General features: G+C 42.7%; 1 protein-coding gene across 1 annotated transcript in view; it reads right to left on the reverse strand.

Moving 5' to 3' along the window:
* Positions 1-9,993: 9,993 nt before the first annotated feature.
* LRP2 (LDL receptor related protein 2) overlaps positions 9,994-20,004 on the reverse strand; it is a 174,828-nt gene continuing 164,817 nt past the window's right edge. The window contains exons 72-78 of the mRNA XM_049712547.1: positions 19,423-19,490; positions 19,148-19,265; positions 18,512-18,641; positions 17,366-17,473; positions 15,683-15,790; positions 12,233-12,304; positions 9,994-12,055 (exon numbers count right to left, since the gene is read on the reverse strand). Of these exons, the coding sequence (XP_049568504.1) occupies positions 11,894-12,055; positions 12,233-12,304; positions 15,683-15,790; positions 17,366-17,473; positions 18,512-18,641; positions 19,148-19,265; positions 19,423-19,490 (766 nt within the window). The 3' untranslated portion in view covers positions 9,994-11,893. The remainder of the gene's footprint in view (positions 12,056-12,232; positions 12,305-15,682; positions 15,791-17,365; positions 17,474-18,511; positions 18,642-19,147; positions 19,266-19,422; positions 19,491-20,004) is intronic.

The following is a 20,004-nucleotide window of genomic DNA, read 5'->3' on the forward strand; positions in this document are numbered from 1 at the left end:
ATAGAACATAATTAAAGTCCCTTGGTGTCTGGAACCATGGAAAGGGATAGAAGAACAAATTCCTCCATCAACCTGTTCTTTAATTCAGCGAAGGGCTGGGTGCGGGACACTGGGAATTTTCTGCAGGGTCCTATCCCTAGATTGTTGGAACAGGAAATGTGGGTCTGTTCCCCATGCTGTGACCTGAATATGCATTTTCCCTTTCTCAGCCTCAGGTTTCCCATCTTTCACATCAGGGGTCTTTTATTGCCTTCTCATTACCCTTAAGTGACAATAAAATGAGACCCTACGTTTTATCATCTTCACTCCAGCCTCATTACAGACAAGATCTGTGCATTCTTCCAAAGGCCAGGAGAAAATCTTGACCACCCCCATAACATCCTTCATTTTAAAAAAAAGAAAATTAAAGAAGATTAGCCACTTCTATTTAGATTAATTCTAACCCTGGCGTCATGTTAAAATCACCAAGGAGCTTTTAAAAAATACATCTCCCTTTTTAAAAAAACCTCTTCCTTTCTCTTCCACTTAATAAATGATCATAATCATGGCTACTGCAGATTCAGAGCTTACTTTGGGCCGGGCAGTGGGCTGCATACACTCTTTTTTTTTTTTTTACATCTTTATTGGAGTATAATTGCTTTACAATGGTGTGTCAGCTTCTGCTTTATAACAAAGTGAATCAGTTATACATATACATATGTTCCCATATCTCTTCCCTCTCGCGTCTCCCTCCCTCCCACCCTCCCTATTCCACCTCTCCAGGCGGTCACAAAGCACAGAGCTGATCTCCCTGTGCTATGCGGCTGCTTCCCACTAGCTATCTACCTTACGTTTCGTAGTGTATATATGTCCATGTCTCTCTCTCGCTTTGTCACAGTTTACCCTTCCCCCTCCCCATATCCTCAAGTCCATTCTCTAGTAGGTCTGTGTCTTTATTCCTGTCTTACCCCTAGGTTCTTCATGACTTTTCTTTTTCTTAAATTCCATATATATGTGTTAGCATACGGTCTTTGTCTTTCTCTTTCTGACTTACTTCACTCAGTATGACAGACTCTAGGTCTATCCACCTCATTACAAATAGCTCAATTTCGTTTCTTTTTATGGCTGAGTAATATTCCACTGTATATATGTGCCACATCTTCTTTATCCATTCATCTGTTGATGGACACTTAGGTTGTTTCCATCTCCGGCCTATTGTAGATAGAGCTGCAATGATCATTTTGGTACATGACTCTTTTTGAATTATGGTTTTCTCAGAGTATATGTGTATATGCCCAGTAGTGGGATTGCTGGGTCATATGATAGTTCTATTTTTAGTTTCTTAAGGAACCTCCATACTGTTCTCCATAGTGGCTGTATCAATTTACATTCCCACCAACAGTGCAAGAGAGTTCCCTTTTCTCCACACCCTCTCCAGCATTTATTGTTTCTAGATTTTTTGATGATGGCCATTCTGACTTGTGTGACATGATATCTTTGTAGTTTTGATTTGCATTTCTCTAATGATTAATGAAGTTGAGCATTCTTTCATGTGTTTGTTGGCAGACTGTATATCTTCTTTGGAGAAATGTCTATTTAGGTCTTCTGCCCATTTTTGGACTGGATTGTTTGTTTCTTTGTTATTGAGCTGCATGAGCTGCTTATAAATTTTGGAGATGAATCCTTTGTCAGTTGCTTCATTTGCAAATATTTTCTGCTATTCTGAGGGTTGTCTTTTTGTCTTGTTTATGGTTTCCTTTGCTGTGCAAAAGCTTTTAAGTTTCATTAGATCCCATTTGCTTATTTTTGTTTTTATTTCCATTTCTCTAGGAGGTGGGTCAAAAAGGATCTCGCTGTGATTTATGTCATAGAGTGTTCTGCCTATGTTTTCCTCTAAGAGTTTGATAGTTTCTGGCCTTACATTTAGGTCTTTAATCCATTTTGAGCTTATATTTGTGTATGGTGTTAGGGAGTGATCTGATCTCATACTTTTACATGTACCTGTCCAGTTTTCTCAGCACCACTTATTGAAGAGGCTGTCCTTTCTCCACTGTACATTCCTGCCTCCTTTATCAAAGATAAGGTGACCATATGTGCATGGGTTTATCTCTGGGCTTTCTATCCTGTTCCATTGATCTATCTTTCTGTTTTTGTGACAGTACCCTACTGTCCTGACTACTGTAGCTTTGTAGTATAGTCTGAGGTCAGGGAGCCTGATTCCTCCAGCTCCGTTTTTTGTTCTCAAGATTGCTTTGGCTATTCGGGGTGTTTTGTGTTTCCATACAAATTGTGAAATTTTTTGTTCTAGTTCTGTGAAAAATGCCAGTGGTAGTTTGATAGGGATTGCATTGAATCTGTAGATTGCTCTGGGTAGTAGAGTCATTTTCACAATATTGATTCTTCAAATCCAAGAACATGGTATATCTCTCCATCTATTTGTATCATCTTTAATTTCTTTAATCAGTGTCTTATCATTTTCTGCATACAGGTCTTTTGTCTCCTTAGGTAGGTTTATTCCTAGATATTTTATTCTTTTTGTTGCAATGGTAAATGGGAGTGATTTCTTGATTTCACTTTCAGATTTTTCATCATTAGTGTATAGGAATCAAGAGATTTCTGTGCATTAATTTTGTATCCTGCTACTTTACCAAATTCATTGATTAGCTCTAGTAGTTTTCTGGTAGCATCTTTAGGATTCTCTATGTATAGTATCATGTCATCTGCAAACAGTGACAGCTTTACTTCTTCTTTTCCGATTTGGATTCTTTTTATTTCTTCTTCTTCTCTGATTGCTGTGGCTAAAACTTCCAAAACTGTTGAATAAGAGTGGTGAGAGTGGGCAACCCTGTCTTGTTCCTGATCTTAGTGGGAATGGTTTCAGTTTTTCACCATTGAGGACAATGTTAGCTGTGGGTTTGTCATATATGGCTTTTATTATGTTGAGGAAAGTTCCCTCTATGCCTACTTTCTGCAGGGTTTTTATCATAAATGGGTGTTGAATTTTGTCGAAAGCTTTCTCTGCATCTATTGAGATGATCATATGGTTTTTCTCCTTCTATTTGTTAATATGGTTTATCACATTGACTGTTTTGTGTATATTGAAGAATCCTTGCATTCCTGGAATAAACCCCACTTGATCATGGTGTATGATCCTTTTAATGTGCTGTTGGATTCTTTTTGCTAGTATTTTGTTGAGGATCTTTGCATCTATGTTCATCAGTGATATTGGCCTGTAGTTTTCTTTCTTTGTGATATCCTTGTCTGGTTTTGGTATCAAGGTGATGGCGGCCTCATAGAATGAGTTTGGGAGTGTTCCTCCCTCTGCTATATTTTGGAAGAGTTTGAGAAGGATAGGTGTTAGCTCTTCTGTAAATGTTTGATAGAATTCCCCTGTGAAGCCATCTGGTCCTGGGCTTTTGTTTGTTGGAAGAATTTTAATCACAGTTTCAATTTCAGAGCTTGTGATTTGTCTGTTCATATTTTCTATTTTTTCCTGATTCAGTCTTGGCAGGTTGTGCATTTCTAAGAATTTGTCCATTTCTTCTACGTTGTCCATTTTATTGGCATAGAGTTGCTTGCAGTAATCCCTCATGATCCTTTGTATTTCTGCAGTGTCAGTTGTTACTTCTCCTTTTTCATTTCTAATTCTATTGATTTGAGTCTTCTCCCTTTTTTTCTTGATGAGTCTGGCTAATGGTTTATCAATTTTCTTTATCTTCTCAAAGAACCAGCTTTTAGTTTTATTGATCTTTGCTATCGTTTCCTTCATTTCTTTTTCATTTATTTCTGATCTGGTTTTTATGATTTCTTTCCTTCTGCTAACTTTGGGGTTTTTTTGGTTCTTCTTTCTCTAATTGCTTTAGGTGCAAGGTTAGGTTGTTTATTCAAGATGTTTCCTGTTTCTTAAGGTAGGATTGTATTGCTATAAACTTCCCTCTTAGAACTGCTTTTGCTGCATCCCATACATTTTGGGTCATCGTGTCTCCATTGTCATTTGTTTCTAGGTATTTTTTTATTTCCTCTTTGATTTCTTCAGTGATCTGTTGGTTATTAAGTAGTGTATTGTTTAGCCTCCATGTGTTTGTATTTTTTACAGATCTTTTTATGTAATTGATATCTAGTCTCATAGCGTTGTGGTCGGAAAAGATACTTGAAACAATTTCAATGTTCTTAAATTTACCAAGGCTTGACTTGTGACCCAAAATATGACCTATCCTGGAGAATGTTCCACGAGCACTTGAGAAAAATGTGTATTCTGTTGTTTTTGGATGGAATGTCCTATAAATACCAATTAAGTCCATCTTGTTTAATGTATCATTTAAAGCTTGTGTTTCCTTATTTATTTTCATTTTGGATAATCTGTCCATTGGTGAAAGTGGGGTGTTAAAATCCCCTACTATGAATGTGTTACTGTCGATTTCCCCTTTTATGACTGTTAGTATTTATCTTATGTATTGAGGTGCTCCTATGTTGGGTGCATAAATATTTACAATTGTTATATCTTCTTCTTGGATCGATCCCTTGATCATTATTTAGTGTCCCTCTTTGTTTCTTCTAATAGTCTTTATTTTAAAGTCTATTTTTTCTGCTATGAGAATTGCTACTCCGTCTTTCTTTTGGTTTCCATTTGCATGAAATATCTTTTTCCATCTGCTTACTTTCAGTCTGTATGTGTCTCTAGGTCTGAAGTGAGTCTCTTGTAGACAGCAAATATATGGGTCTTGTTTCTGTATCCATTCAGCCAATCTGTGTCTTTTGGTGGGAGCATCTAGTCCATTTACATGTAAGGTAATTATCGATATGTATGTTCCTATTCCCATTTTCTTGATTGTTTTGGTTTCGTTACTGTAGGTCTTTTCCTTCTCTTGTGTTTCTTGCCTAGAGAAGTTCCTTTAGCAGTTGTTGTAAAGCTGGTTTGGTGGTGCTGAACTCTCTCAGCTTTTGCTTGTCTGTAAAGGTTTTAATTTCTCCATCAAATCTGAATGAGATCCTTGCTGGGTAGAGTAATCTTGGTTGTAGGTTTTCCCCTTTCATCACTTTAAATATGTCCTGCCAGTCCCTTCTGGCTTGCAGAGTTTCTGCTGAAAGATCAGCTGTTCACCTTATGGGGATCCCCTTGTGTGTTATTTGTTGTTTTTCCCTTGCTGCTTTTAATATGTTTTCTTTGTATTTAATTTTTGACAGTTTGATTAATATGTGTCTTGGCATATTTCTCCTTGGATTTATCCTGTATGGGACTTTCTGTGCTTCCTGGACTTGATTAACTATTTCCTTTCCCATATTAGGGAAGTTTTCAACTATAATCCCTTCAAATATTTTCTCAGCCCCTCTCTTTTTCTCTTCTTCTTCTGGAACCCCTATAATTCGAATGTTGGTTCATTTAATATTGTCCCAGAGGTCTCTGAGACTGTCTTCAATTCTTTTCATTCTTTTTTCTTTATTCTGCTCTGCAGTAGTTATTTCCACTATTTTATCTTCCAGGTCACTTATCCATTCTTCTGCCTCAGTTATTCTGCTACTGATCCCGTCTAGAGTATTTTTACTTTCATTTATTGTGTTGTTCATTGTTGTTTGTTTCATCTTTAGTTCTTCTAGGTCCTTGTTAAATGTTTCTTGCATTTTGTCCATTCTATTTCCAAGATTTTGGATCATCTTTACTATCATTATTCTGAATTCTTTTTCAGGTAGACTGCCTATTTCCTCTTCATTTGTTAGGTCTGGTGGGATTTTATCTTGCTCCTTCATCTGCTGTGTGTTTTTCTGTCTTCTCATTTTGCTTATCTTACTGTGTTTGGGGTCTCCTTTTTGCAGGCTGCAGGTTCGTAGTTCCGTCGTTTTTGGTGTCTGTCCTCAGTGGCTAAAGTTGGTTCAGTGGGTTGTGTAGGCTTCCTGGTGGAGGGGACTAGTGCCTGTGTTCTGGTGGGTGAGGCTGGATCTTGTCTTTCTGGTGGGCAGGTCCACGTCTGGTGGTGTGTTTTGGGGTGTCTGTGGACTTATTATGATTTTAGGCAGCCTCTCTGCTAATGGGTGGGGTTGTGTTCCTGTCTTGCTAGTTGTTTGGCATAGAGTGTCCAGCACTGTAGCTTGCTGGTCGTTGAGTGAAGCTGGGTGCTGGTGTTGAGACGGAGATCTCAGGGAGATTTTCGCTGTTTGATATTATGTGGAGCTGGGAGGTCTCTTGTGGACCAGTGTCCTGAAGTTGGCTCTCCCACCTCAGAGGAACAGCCTGACTCCTGGCTGCAGCACCAAGAGCCTTTCATTCACACGGCTCACAATAAAAGGGAGAAAAAGTAGAAAGAAAGAATTAGTAGAAGTAGAAAGAAAGAAAGGAGGGAGGGAGGAAGGAAGGAGGGAGGGAAGGAAGGAAATAAAGAAAGAAAGAAGATAAAGTAAAATAAAATAAAGATAAAATATAATTAAGTTATTAAAATAAAAAAATAATTATTAAGGAAAAAAAAACAGAAAAAAAAACGGATGGGTAGAACCCTAGGACAAATGGTGGAAGCAAAGCTATACAGCATAAATCTTGCTCTCAAAGTCCACTTTCTCAATTTGGGATGATTCGTTGTCTATTCATGTATTCCACAGACATCAAGTTGATTGTGGAGCTTTAATCCGCTGCTTCTGAGGCTGCTGGGAGAGATTTCCCTTTCTCTTCTTTGTTCTCACAGCTCACAGGGGCTCAGCTTTGGATTTGGCCCCGCCTTTGCGTGTAGGTCGCCGGAGGGCGTCTGTTCTTCGCTCAGACAGGACGGGGTTAAAGGAGCCGCTGATTCGCGGGCTCTGGCTCACTCAGGCCGGGAGGAGGGAGGGGCACGGAGTGCGGGGCGGGCCTGCGGCGGCAGAGGCCGGCAGGACGTTGCACCAGCCTGAGGCGCGCCATGCGTTCTCCCGGGGAAGTTGTCACTGGATCCCGGGACCCTGGCAGTGGCGGGCTGCACAGGCTCCCCGGTAGGGGAGTGTGGAGAGTGACCTGTGCTCGCACACAGGCTTCTTGGTGGCGTTAGCAGCAGCCTTAGCGTCTCATGCCCGTCTTTGGGGTCCGCGCTTTTAGCCGCGGCTCACGCCCGTCTCTGGAGCTCCTTTAAGCGGCGCTCTTAATCCCCTCTCCTCGCGCACCAGGAAACAAAGAGGGAAGAAAAAGTCTCCTGCCTCTTCGGCAGGTCCAGACTTTTCCCCGGACTCCCTCCCGGCTATCCGTGGTGCACTAGCCCCCTCAGGCTGTGTTCACAAGGCCAACCCCAGTCCTCTCCCTGCGCTCCGACCGAAGCGCGAGCCTCAGCTCGCAGCCCCGCCCGCCCCGGCGGATGAGCAGAAGAGCCTCTCGGGCTGGTGAGTGCCCGTCGGCCCTGATCCTCTGTGCGGGAATCTCTCCGCTTTGCCCTCCGTACCCCTGTTGCTGTGCTCTCCTCCGCGGCTCCGAAGCTTTCCCCCCTCCACCACCCGCAGTCTCCGCCCGCGAAGCGGCTTCCTACTGTGTGGAAAACTGTCTTCCTTCACGGCTCCCTCCCACTGGTGCAGGTCCCGTCCCTATCCTTTTGTCTCTGTTTATTCTTTTCTCTTTTGCTCTACCCAGGTACGTGGGGGGTTTCTTGCCTTTTGGGAGGTCTGAGGTCTTCTGCCAGCATTCAGTAGGTGTTCTGTAGGAGTTGTTCCACGTGTAAATGTATTTCTGGTGTATCTGTGGGGAGGAAAGTGATCTCCGCGTCTTACTCTTCCGCCATCTTCCCGGAAGCGCTGCATACACTCTTTACATATGTTTTCACACTGGCCGTTCACAGCCCACCTCTCTATTTCATAGAAGGTGCAGCTGAGCCTCGGAGATTAGCAGCAGGCGCGTGACCCAGCTCCCGCGATGAAAGTAATTGGCTGGGAAACTGTGCTCTTGGCAAATGACTGTCATTAGGGGACACTAGTTATCAGAGGAACAGAAATATGAGCCCTTGCTCTCTGGTCTGCGTAAGGTGGGGACAGCATTCTATGACTGGTGATATTGTTAGCTAAGATAACTCAATGACGTCGAATAGTTTCTAGAGACCTGTTTATTTTGTCTCCTATCACTTATTCCAGAATGTCATGGACACAAAGTGAATGCAGAAGCTTGATTGATTTTCACACGAAATGCTCTGAATTCACTTCCAGGAAGAGGCACAGAATTGGTGTCACTAAAAGCCCTCAGCAAGGCTGGTAAAATTCAAAAGTTGACACACCCAGGTGATTTTTTTTTTTTTTTTGATCCCCACCTTGGCCGTGGTTAGGGCCAGCAGCAGCACGAGGCAATGCTCTCCAGAGCTGGCCTTCCTTTCCCAGGCTTTTCAGACCTTTCATATACGTCCAACCTCTTTTCCTTGTAAATCAACTATACACCAATATAAAATAAAAATTAAATTAAAAAAAAAGAAACACATAATCATATGTTATCCTCAGTATGAGGTGTGGCTTGTGACCTTGATGAATGCAGAGGGGAAGACTGAAGAGAGGCTGAGAGTTCAAAGGACGACCCAGGGCTACAGGCTGTGAGGCCAGGGCTCTCTCCAGAATGTGCATCTCTAACCAGCTTCCTCAGACTACTCCTTAACCCCAGGGCCTAACTAGCTCTCATCTTTGAGCCAGCCTGAGATACTCCACCTCAAAAATCAAATAATAGTGATCTTTTCCCAATTCAGGAAAAAAAAAAAAGTTAATGGATGGAATTCTCCACTAAAAGTTCTCCTCTCACATATTTTCCTTAAACTCACGGTCTCTTATGTCTATATGTTTGCAACTGAATGCTGGTAAGAACACAGGCCAGTGAGTGAGTGAGTGAGTGAATCAATGAATGAAGGAAGAAAGGAATAAATAGTAAAAAAAAAAAAAAAAAAACAATGGGAAGCCCTGGACAGGTGACCAGTGTGATTTGACAGCTTCCTATGGACACACCTGCTCATGGTTGTGATCTTACATTGTGCAGTAATACACTTCTGCTAGTAAAATTGTTCCTGCTTCATGTGATGAGATGCTGAATAACATCAGCTTTTTCATCCTCTAAACAGCACCCTGTCTCCAGGTTACCCCCACCAACCTTGCACAACTTCCCACCAGCTGCTCCGACTGGAGAGAGTAAAGCAGGGGCAGGACCTGGGCTGGGAGACCCGACCAGGCAGGGGCAACCCTCCTGCTGACACTCTGACCCGCAAGTGCCAGCTCACACGGGAGAGAACAGAAACGCAGCAGCAGGCTTTCTGATTCCTTTCTGGGGAGACCCACAAATGAAGCTAAGCAGGGAACTAATTCTCGTTCCTTAAATTCCCCAGAATAATTTCTTATTGCGCTTAAGGCCTGAGACAAATATCAAAGCTGGAAATCACAGCCAGTTTTGAGCTCCCTTTTACTCTTGACTTCACACTTCGTGGACTGATACGTCTCACGCACCCCACTGGAGCCCGAATCCCAGGCTGAACAAAACCCTCTCCAGCTGTGACCGTGCTCGCTGCTCTCCCATCACAGTTAGATCCGAAATGGGAAACTGGCTGAGGGCCTAGGGTGTGAGGAAGGAAAAAGGTAGAGGGAAATGGGTGACTCTGAAAGGCAATTAAGGGGACCGCCCGACCAGAGTTCAGGTGGAAAGCTAGTTTGTTTTTTTTTTAAGATTTTTTTGATGTGGACCATTTTTAAAGTCTTTATTGAATTTGTTACAGTGTTGCTTCTGTTTCATGTTTTTTGATTTTTTAGCCACGAGGCATGTGGGATCTTAGCTCCCCGACCAGGGATCGAACCCGCACCCCCTGCATCGGAAGGTGAAGTCTCGACCACTGGACCGCCAGGGAAGTCCCAGAAACCTACAGTTTACTCTCCTGAGCTCACCCCGCCAGGCCTGTTAGGGCTGTGTGAGCTGTGGATTCCTCCTCCTCTTCCCCCCCACCCCCCCGAACCCTGGGCATTCCTGGTTCCCCAGCTGCCTAGCACTCAAAGCCCAAAGCTCTCTGCACAGCAAAATACAACTGATTCGGGCTTCCCTGGTGGCGCAGTGGTTGAGAGTCCGCCTGCCGATGCAGGGGACACGGGTTCATGCCCCGGTCCGGGAAGATCCGCGGCTGGGCCCGTGAGCCATGGCCGCTGAGCCTGCGCGTCCGGAGCCTGTGCTCCGCAACGGGAGAGGCCACAACAGGGAGAGGCCCGCGTACCAAAAAAAAAAAATACAACTGATTCATGACCCGGGCTTATGAAACACACAGAACAAGTCTGATAAAATACACATTTATTAGAAAATTTTCAGCAGCATCATTTCCATTTGCTTTCTAATCAAAGTACATGTCCAAGTAATTTACAATAAGCACTCAAAATATGAACAAAAAATATTTTGAGAACTCGGGAATAAAATCGTCAGTAGTACATGTTTCACCCATCCATCCATCCATTCATACATTCGTTCATTCATTGTTTTAAAGATGTGCCATATTAGCACAGAAAGCCAGGAATCCTACCTACTTAGTGTGGAAACTGTGTGTTCCTGCCACGGTTCCCGCTGTGGAGACTACAGCCGCTATTCAAGAGGAGGGCTACACTCCTCAAAATGAACGATTTTGCCAAGGACCTAAAAAAGGCTTTCCCTTTCTATTCATGTTCAACTGAGGAAATAAATAGTCAGTATAAGGAAATTTTCACACACAGAAACACAAACCCAGCTGAGGCTTTGCTTAACCGGTATTTGTTTTGCACCTTCCTTTATGAAGACACAGATTTACTTTCAGTTAATTCAGCTCCTGAGCTCCAGTTTCTAGGGTAGGTGACCACCTGAGATGCCAGGCAAGGGTGTCAATCACCCTATGGTCCATCAAATGAAATTTCATGCGATTAGATACAAACTCTTTGCAGGACACTTACACTTAATGACATGGGACTTTCTCAGACACTAAAGTGTTGGCTTGGCGGCGAGCGAGATAACGCACAGGAGACAGTGTTCTGGTTAGACAACGCAAACATGCACAAGGGTGGGACTGAATTGCTTTTCTACCTACTGCGTTATCTGCATCTCTATCATTACGCTATTCATCAGGTTACATATAATACTGAACATTAAGTGCTGATGTGTGAAAACGGACCCAGGAGTGGCCTGGATTCCCTTCCTTGATAATTCTATAGGGACTATGAATGGTGCCTCCTCTTTTGACATGGCTAAAGGCCCCAAGTCAATTCCTTTCTTCAATGGATCATTTTCTTTTTTTAAATTAATTTATTTTATTTTTGGCTGCGTTGGGTCTTCGTTGCTGTGCGTGGGCTTTCTCTAGTTGCGGTGAGCAGGGGCTACTCTTCATTGCAGTGCACGGGTTTCTCATTGCAGTGGCCTCTCCCGTTGCGGAGCACGGGCTGTAGGCATGTGGGTTCAGTAGTTGTGGCGCACGGGCTTAGTTGCTCCGCGGCATGTGGGATCTTCCCGGACCAGGGCTCGAACCCGTGTCCCCTGCATTGGCAGGCGGATTCTCAACCACTGTGCCACCAGGGAAGTCCCAATGGATCATTTAATGTAATGATCACCAACCAATTCAGCAATTCAACCAATTTCCAGGGCCTCCAGGAAACGGAGGTCTCAAAACTGAAGAACCCAATTCCAATTCAGCAGATACTTTCATTAGCAAATTTAATGATGTGATAATCTTTCCAAAATTTACAAATATACAATATATTTATAGCATTACCTTCAGATAGCTTCAGTGCAAAGATATACATATAGTACATTGTGATAATTATTTGTAAAAATATGAGATGAGTAAAAAAGACACACAAGGTATTGTTTCCACAAATATTTCCAACTACAGGAGTACAGGGGAAAAAATATCTTTTTAATAAAGTACTGAATGTTAATTTTTTTCATCTGTTTATAAAAAATATATGTGCAAAAGTGTGTTTCTAATTATTCCCTAAATAGCTGGCACAGCTATGCCTCAGAGTCTTCTCTAACGAGATTTGCGGTGTCTTTAAATGTGTCTTCTGTTGCACTGTAGGTTGGACTTGGGCCTTTCTTCCAAGAAATCTTATCAGGGGGAGAAGGTGATGGAGGTGGGGTCACAGCAGCACCAACCTTTGGTTCACTCTCCATCTAAGGCCACAAAGAAACAGGAATCAGCCATTTATTCCCCTGACGTGATGGGAAATGGTTTTGTGTGAAGAAGACAAATCTTGGCCAATTTGCTCAGAATCATCTGAGTGTATGCCTGATTTAGCAAGTTCATACTAAGAAAGAATGCCTGGGCTGAGAAAAATTGTTAAAAATTACCTCGGAATAGAATGGATTTTCAAAGTTGGCATTTTGTTTCGGTTTTCGTTTGAAGATATTCCACTTTGTTGCCTAAGTGAAAAGAGGAAAGAGAAAACCTTCAGTAATGGAATTTTTTGGTGGGTTTCTTCCTTCTGCTTAGGTTTTAAAATTTCTTCTTACAGAGGGAGAAAGCAATTTGGGACCTGGACCACGTGACCTGGCCCATGCAGTAAGTTGTTCAGTTCTTCCTTGGCTGGGCCCTGAACAGTAACTGAAACTCTTTGGGCTCTTTTTATCTAATAATTTCAAAAAAAATCCTTGATCTGAAGTGTACAGTTTACAGAATCTGTGCCCAGAGTATCTAGAAGCTTTGACAGAGCCAGGCAAGAGATTTCTTCAGGGGCTGCCTGAAAATTTAAGGAACAAGCCAAATTGTAACTCTCATTTCCTAAAACGATGTCTTGATCCTGGTCAACTCAAACATGTTCTGTCTCGCTCCATCATTTCCTCCTGTAATCAATAATAATAATGGCAACAAAACCAACTAACATTTATTGAGTGCTTACTATGTGTCGGGGACTAGTCCAAGAGCTTTACAAGTTTCTGATGTAATCTTCCCAAGGGCTCTGTGAGGTAGATGCTCTTTTGCAGAGGAGGAAAGGCAGTCACAGCAAACTTACTTAACTAAATTGTAGACAGAGGAGTAGGCAGGGCCTCCAGGAAATGGAGGTCTCAACACTGAAGAACCCGAAGAGAAATCACCCCAGTCTATGATAAGTGGCCCGTCTGGCTGAAAAGCTGCCCGTAGCAGCAGTGCTGGCCACGGCCCTGCTGCCGGATGTAAGGAGACAAGAGAACAGGAGATGAGGAAACAGCCTCCTCCCACAGAGCTAAGGTAGCCCACGTGTTTTATGGATTGTCTCTTGCTCTGTGAAAGTAGGCGGCCAACATGTGAAGGAGTGGGGAGGATGTGAATACAGGAGAAGTAGAAGAAGCCATTCACCCACATTTAAGTGAGCACCTGCTTGGCACAAGGGCAAGATGGAGACACTCAGGTCAGAGCCCGGCCTCTGGAAACCTACACTTCAATAGGGAAGGCCACAACTCATTGCTTCGGTATGGAATGGCCACATGGAGCTGAGTAACTACTAACAAGAGAAGTGCGGGTGATTTTCATTGTCATCTCCTTGGGAAATCCAATGCATGTCAACACGACTTTTGAAAATGACAGGACTAAGCCACAGGACTTCACGTTCTTTGAGTCCTTTGAGCAGATTTATTGACGAAAGAGAAACCTGTGAGCCTCTCTGGCATATTAAGGTCAACCTAGGGTCATCCTAACCAAAGGCTTCTACTGCTTTAAGCCTCCCTGGCTGTTCTCTCAGTTCCCAAAGGCAAAGGTCATAGAAAAATCCCTGGATGTACCATGGGACAGACCTTAGAGGGTCTCAGCCTCAACTGATTAAAAAAAAGGAAGAAGAGCCAATGTACTGCAAAGATGGAGATGAGAAAGAAAAGGACTATAATTGGTAAACATTCGCTCTCTCTTGAAAGACTCTCTCAGTGTTTTTGTTTGTTTGTTTGTTTGTTTTGGGGGTTTTATTGTTGTTGTTTTTTTTGCGGTACGCGGGCCTCTCACTGCTGTGGCCTCTCCCGCTGCGGAGCACAGGCTCCAGACGCGCAGGCTCAGCGGCCTAGCCGCTCCGCGGCATGTGGGATCCTCCTGGACCGGGGCACGAACCCATGTCCCCTGCATCGGCAGGCGGACTCTCAACCACTGCGCCACCAGGGAAGCCCGTCTCTCAGTGTTTTTGATGACTGATGTGCAGGTCAGAGGTTGCAGCATCTCTATCACACTCCCCTTCCTGCTCAGCTGGGAAAGAACTCTGCCTAGGGAAGATCACTAGACTCGAAATGGACTGAGAAAAAATGTTGAGAATATAAAATAGATCTGGCACTGCTGTGGAGTTGAGTCAGACTTGGGGAACCAAATATGTGACATTCAAGTATTCTGGTGTCTGTGGAAAATTAGTGTTCGAAATAAACTTTTCAATGTAGCTTAAGGAAAAAAAATTCAGTCCCTTGAAAATATGAAATATGCAAAATATGAAACTGGAAATTCCTTTCTAAGACAACATTCGTGTGTGTGTGTGTGTGTGTGTGTGTGTGTGAGAGAGAAGGAATTAGTAAATGGAATATGAAAAGGTGGACAAAGTGACCTTTGTTATAAGCTCTCCTCATTAGCATCAATTTAGTTCAACTTCTATTTTGACGCTAACAAGCAGAACAGGATCCAATTTGTGAGGTGCTGAAAATCCAACATGACTTTGCAGATACCAATTTTGTTTATAGACTATGCAATTTGAGAATAGGGATTGTAAAAAGTGGTAAGATTTCTAACTACCTTTGGGCTTTTGTTTCTTTATATTACTTCACAGAAGTCATAGAACCTTAAAACTGAGACATTCCAGATCCTATTGTTCTCAACTGGGAAAGCATGTTCGGGGGCCAGGGGCTGGGGAGGGAGTGATTTCTGGGATCACAATGCATTGGGTAAAACACTGCTGGCACTTAGTGGACAGGGGCCAGGAATATTAAAATGTCCTGCAATGTATAGGATAGTTTTGTACCAAAAAGAACTGCCCCTCCCAATAAGCCAATAGTGCCCCCAATGAGAAACATTAGGACTCTAGTGCTCAGAGGTAAAATAGTTGCCCAGAATCAAACAGCGATATCTGAGATAGCTTCCTATGTGTCTGTTAGAACTAATGATATATTATCTATTACGTTTTGTATCAAGTTTATTTACTGAATTTCTCTCTGTAGACAACATAGTTTACAAATTTCAAAGGGCCTGCAGACAAGATAGAGAAGCTCCATCTAGTGGACTTTTTTTCTTTTAATCTTCTGTATTAAACACTGTGCCCGGCACACTGAGGGCAGTAACGTTCGCTGGATGGTTAGATGGAAGATGGACAGATGGATAGATGAAGAGAGTGTAAATTAGTGCCATCTAGTGGTCAACATTGGTAACAAGAGTAGAGCTAAAAACAACATACATTATTAAGGGAACAAAGATATATACACTGTAGAAAAATCGTATTGCACGGGAAAGGAAAAGGTCCTCTATGTGCATCACTGACACAGTGAGGTCTTTATTCATACTAAGTTGTTATCTCAAATTAAACGCCTCTGATTTGAAGAGGCTGCGTCCAGAAGTCGGCTGCCCTCCTTTTCTGCTTTACCTCCCATGTCACAAGGAACATCATTACCAACGCAATGCTAGAATGTAGCTTTACTCAGTGGAAAGTCTTTCAGTTTATGATAAAATTATCTTTACTAACTGCCTATACATCTTGGTCTCTATGAGCCTATCAGGGTCTCTCTAGTTTGCTTAGGATTAATAAACCCAGCAATTCCAAAGTCCTTCCCAAATCCCGTATCATTTCAGTAGTCAGTCACTGTTACCTGAGTTTCATCAGCACTTGGGGAAGTTGGCTTTGTGTCTGGAGCTAATTCAGCAGGGTTTATGGCACTTCCATAGTTTTCGTTATACACATTTCCGGATTCGGTTACCTGTGTGCATGTTGAAGGCCATTATTCAGTTTTGAAAGAATTTTTGCTATAAAGTTTCTTATCAGCTCTTTGGTTCTGTTTATCACCTTGCTCTCCCACAAACATGAACAGGCACCATTTTTATTATGTGAGACCAACCCTGTGGTCCAGGAATAAACACCACTCTCGTCTCCCCAAAATCAGGAGCACCAACTACTAAGTTGTCTATCTGATGCCTTAATCTTGGGAGGCAAATACACCCATCAATGGTCACACTCTCATGTAGTAATAGCAACTTCTACGGTGTTCTCTAGGGCCCCTTACTCCCACTGTTGACCATAGTTTTGGATAAAGGATACTCTGGTTGTATATTGGCAGCCAAATCCTAATAGAACAGTACGAATTATTTCCAAACGCATTACGTTTGGATATTTAGAATAAAATTATTAATTTCAGAGCACTGCTTAAAAGAGGTTGAATTTTTAAAACAAGAGGCATAATGACATTAATACCCCTCTAGATATTTTCTGTAACATTCATGTGATTCCGAGGTTCCCTCTTAAAGCGCAAATTACCATGGATATATAATTAATAAGTTACAGGGTAGAAATTCACCCCTTTTCCTATATTTTTACATTCACCACTTTATTTCTTCTCTAACTTGGAAATGTATTGGTAAACATGGCTTCGTTTTATTTCAAGGGAAAATGCCAAAAATCTGTTTTAACATGTGATTAAAGTTTTGCTATCTGGATATTAAAGGATCAGGCAAAATGCTTTCAAGATTCAAATATTGCTGATCTTAAGAAAGTTATTCATAAAGTAAACATTTCTGTCTTAACATTAAAATGTACTATACCTTGTGAGTTCAAAAGAAGTTCAGGTGTTAACGGTGAAACTGTATTTTGCCGAGGCCCTAGCTGTTTTGACAAAGGAAAGACAGGCTACCTAACAGTTGACAGGCACCCGCAGTGACGCTGGGGCTATTGATCCAGCCCTAATGAAGAGTTCTGTTCCTTCATCCATACGTCTATCTCATCTCCCTGTTCCTCTAAAAGACGAGTGAGTAATAGGGCCTCATCAAAGGAAATTTATGTATCTGCCTATCCACTTCGAAGACCTTTGTACTTTCCAGAAAAGTATGACCAGGGCAAGCAGGGAGGTCACCTCGAATCACACCCTTGTGATACCAGTTAGAACCCAGAGAGTGTGCCCAGTACCCCAAACCTCTGTATAATGACCTGACGACCATCCACTCATTCAGTTCACAGATATTTACAGAGAGCTCGTATGTGTGTGCTGGGCACAGTGTTTGCCGAGCCTCTGAACATGCACTCAGACCTCCCGCTCTGACCACTCAGGATGAAAAGGCTCCTGGTCTGGGTGCCAAAGAATGGCTGCCCAAACCCGGGATTCTGACTGTCTTCAGGCCTTCTGTCCTGGGGTCAGTCCTGTTACTGCAGGGAGTGAAGCTGAGGAAGCGACCAGTGTGCTTCCTTCCATGGACGGAAGGTTGGGAGGACCCTAAAGGCACATTATTCCAAAGAACAAGATCCGGCAACAGCCAACCTGACAGCACGGACTGTGATCTCTCACCGGGGTTGTTGTTGGCTGAGCCGCTTTGACAGCAGTGTCCCTGGAGGTGTATGTCGGGTTTTCAAATATTATGGGCGGCTTCCCCAGGTCCATGGCAAAATGTTCACTCTGATGGAGGGAAAGAAAAAAGAAAAAAAAAAAAAGATCATACCGTGCTGATCTGATTCATACACAGAGGAGGATGTGCTCTTCACACCTGGAGGGACGCTAGGTGCTACGTCCAATGGACCCAAAAAGAACTTGCCCCCCACCTCCAACAAAAGCCAACGGAGACACAAGGCCTCCACGAGGCAAACCGTTATGTAAAGTAATGTAAATGCACTAACTCCTCAGGTGAGGAGAACAGAAACCCTCTTCCCTTATCCGAGTTCTCTATGGCTCCTTAAGGCAAATAACTCACTTGGTGATTGGCTTTGGACATAGAGAAAAGGGTGGGGGTCTGGGAGAGGAGCAAAGAGAAGAGGGAGAGGGGGAAAGAAGACAGGAGGGATAATATTGTACCTTTAGGCAGGAACAAAAAGGAAAGATTGGTGGGGAGGCGGAATACTGGGAATGATTTCCCAACACTGACGGTAGACTTCAGAGTGGATACTAGTCCATTCATAAAGTATTTGGTCCTCACAGGAGGGATTATTTTACAGATGGGGACAGAGTGATCAAGCTCCATCCCTACTATTACATACCTAGCAGGAGGCAGAGTTGTGATTTGAACCAACCACTGACTCTAAAACCACTGTTTATCCCAACACTACACACTGGTGGGAAAATATGTGAGACTAGGAAACATGTTATTTCCCTGCCTCTTCCTTTAAACATACAAAAAGTCATCGAATAAAAACAGAATATCATGGTCCCTCTCCCCTGTTTCCCAAAAAACATAGATTGTTTAAGACTCCAATTAAACTTAAAACTGTTCGTGATTCCAGTTCAACCGTGTGGCTTAGATCAGGGGTTAATTTCAATTTCATTACTAATGTTTTTAGACACATTTCTACAACAAACCTAATGTTTCCTAACTTGGTATAGTGAGGGGGCATACAGTATTTCATGTTTTTCTAGGTGAATTTTATTCTTTATAAAAAGTGTTTCTTTGATAAAACAGTAAAAATGACAACCTTCAAATAGTCACTTTGAAACCAAACTCACCATCGCCATTGATCTGTCAATAGCAGACTCGGGCCCCAAACCAGATACTCCAATATCCATGTTAACATCATCCCCTGATCTGAAGGTCACCCCGTTTCCATTTTCAGAGGATTTGCTAAGACTGCTTAAGCTGAAAAGAAGTAATCAGTGTCTTATTATTTTTAAAAAACAATCTTTTGCAATAGGATTCTTTCTTTGTACCTTTTCCTAGCTCTTCCTTAAATGAAAGGCTCGATTCCCACTTCGCATTTACACATCACGTATGGGAATAAATTCCCTTAGTGACCTCCTGGAAATGTTCGAGCACATTCCCGAATGCTTGAGAATGAGGAGAGGACCAGCTGGGCACTTGCAGAAAGAAAGCCTGGTCCCTCCAACAGCCGACGCTGTTCTCCAGTGTAACCTCAACGCACAACCCTTTAGACTCTAAAATGTGATTTGTACTCAGGCTTCAGAGAAGCAATCAGTTAAGACATTGTGATCTGAAGTGACTGCTTTAAGTTCAGTATTTTTTGTTTCCGCAGAATAGGTGAACAGCCTAGGATGCTTTCTTAACTTAAAAGAAAAACTAAGTTATTTACGTGGTTACAGATCACACAGACGTCTAAAATCAATGTTCCACCTAATGAAACTGACCTTGACAGCTTGGGCAGAGAAGGCAAAAGGGAGCCAGTTTTCCTATAGTGGAAAAATCCTAAAGTCGCTAAAGCTCCAATTATGATGATCAGGATGATTGTCAACAGCACGGCCGCTGCTGTCAAAGAGGGAAGAAGAAGCAAACATATGAACATGAGGAGAAGGAAAAGAGCCAGCAGTCTTAGCAATAGGGACTGGAGTTAACCAGAATATAGACAACACTCAGTTTAGTTACCATGATGCATTCCCATGTCCCTCGTATTCTTAAAACTTACTTGTTCCGGGAGGAATGCCTTTTGAAAGCCCTATTTCACAATATTCTCCCACGTAGGAACTAGGACATCTGAAAGGAAAAGAAGAATCATTCACAAGCTGTTGATTTCTTGGGCTCTGATTGTAATCTGACTGTGGAAATTCACTTTTGAGGGAATACCTGTGGCATCTACAGAATCAGCCTCAACAAATAAACCTATTGGTGTCTTCTCTAATCTATGGAATTCCTCCTTGGAGAGTGGAACTGGAAACCTTCATCGTGTTCTTTGCTTTGACGTGCTTTCGTTAAATATCATCTTGCTCCATGTTAAGAGCTCTCTTGATAATTCTCTGCTCTCCAAACCTTCAGCCCAGTCTCTGCCCCTCGTGAGCGCCTAGCACTGTAACAGCTCTGCTGACAGCTGCTCTCCCACAATCCAATTATAATTAGTAATCTGAGGTGAGTAGGAAAATGAGGTTGTCACTTCTCTAACTCCTTGCTCCCCAAAGCGTGGCCCACAGTTCTGTGGCATCTCCCTGGGAGCTTGTCAGAAATGCAGAATCCCTGTAAATAAGATGGGCATTTTTTTCCAGAGCCCCAGGTG

The sequence above is a fragment of the Orcinus orca genome, chromosome 7 (genome assembly GCF_937001465.1).
Source record: "Orcinus orca chromosome 7, mOrcOrc1.1, whole genome shotgun sequence".
Classification (NCBI taxonomy): domain Eukaryota; kingdom Metazoa; phylum Chordata; class Mammalia; order Artiodactyla; family Delphinidae; genus Orcinus; species Orcinus orca.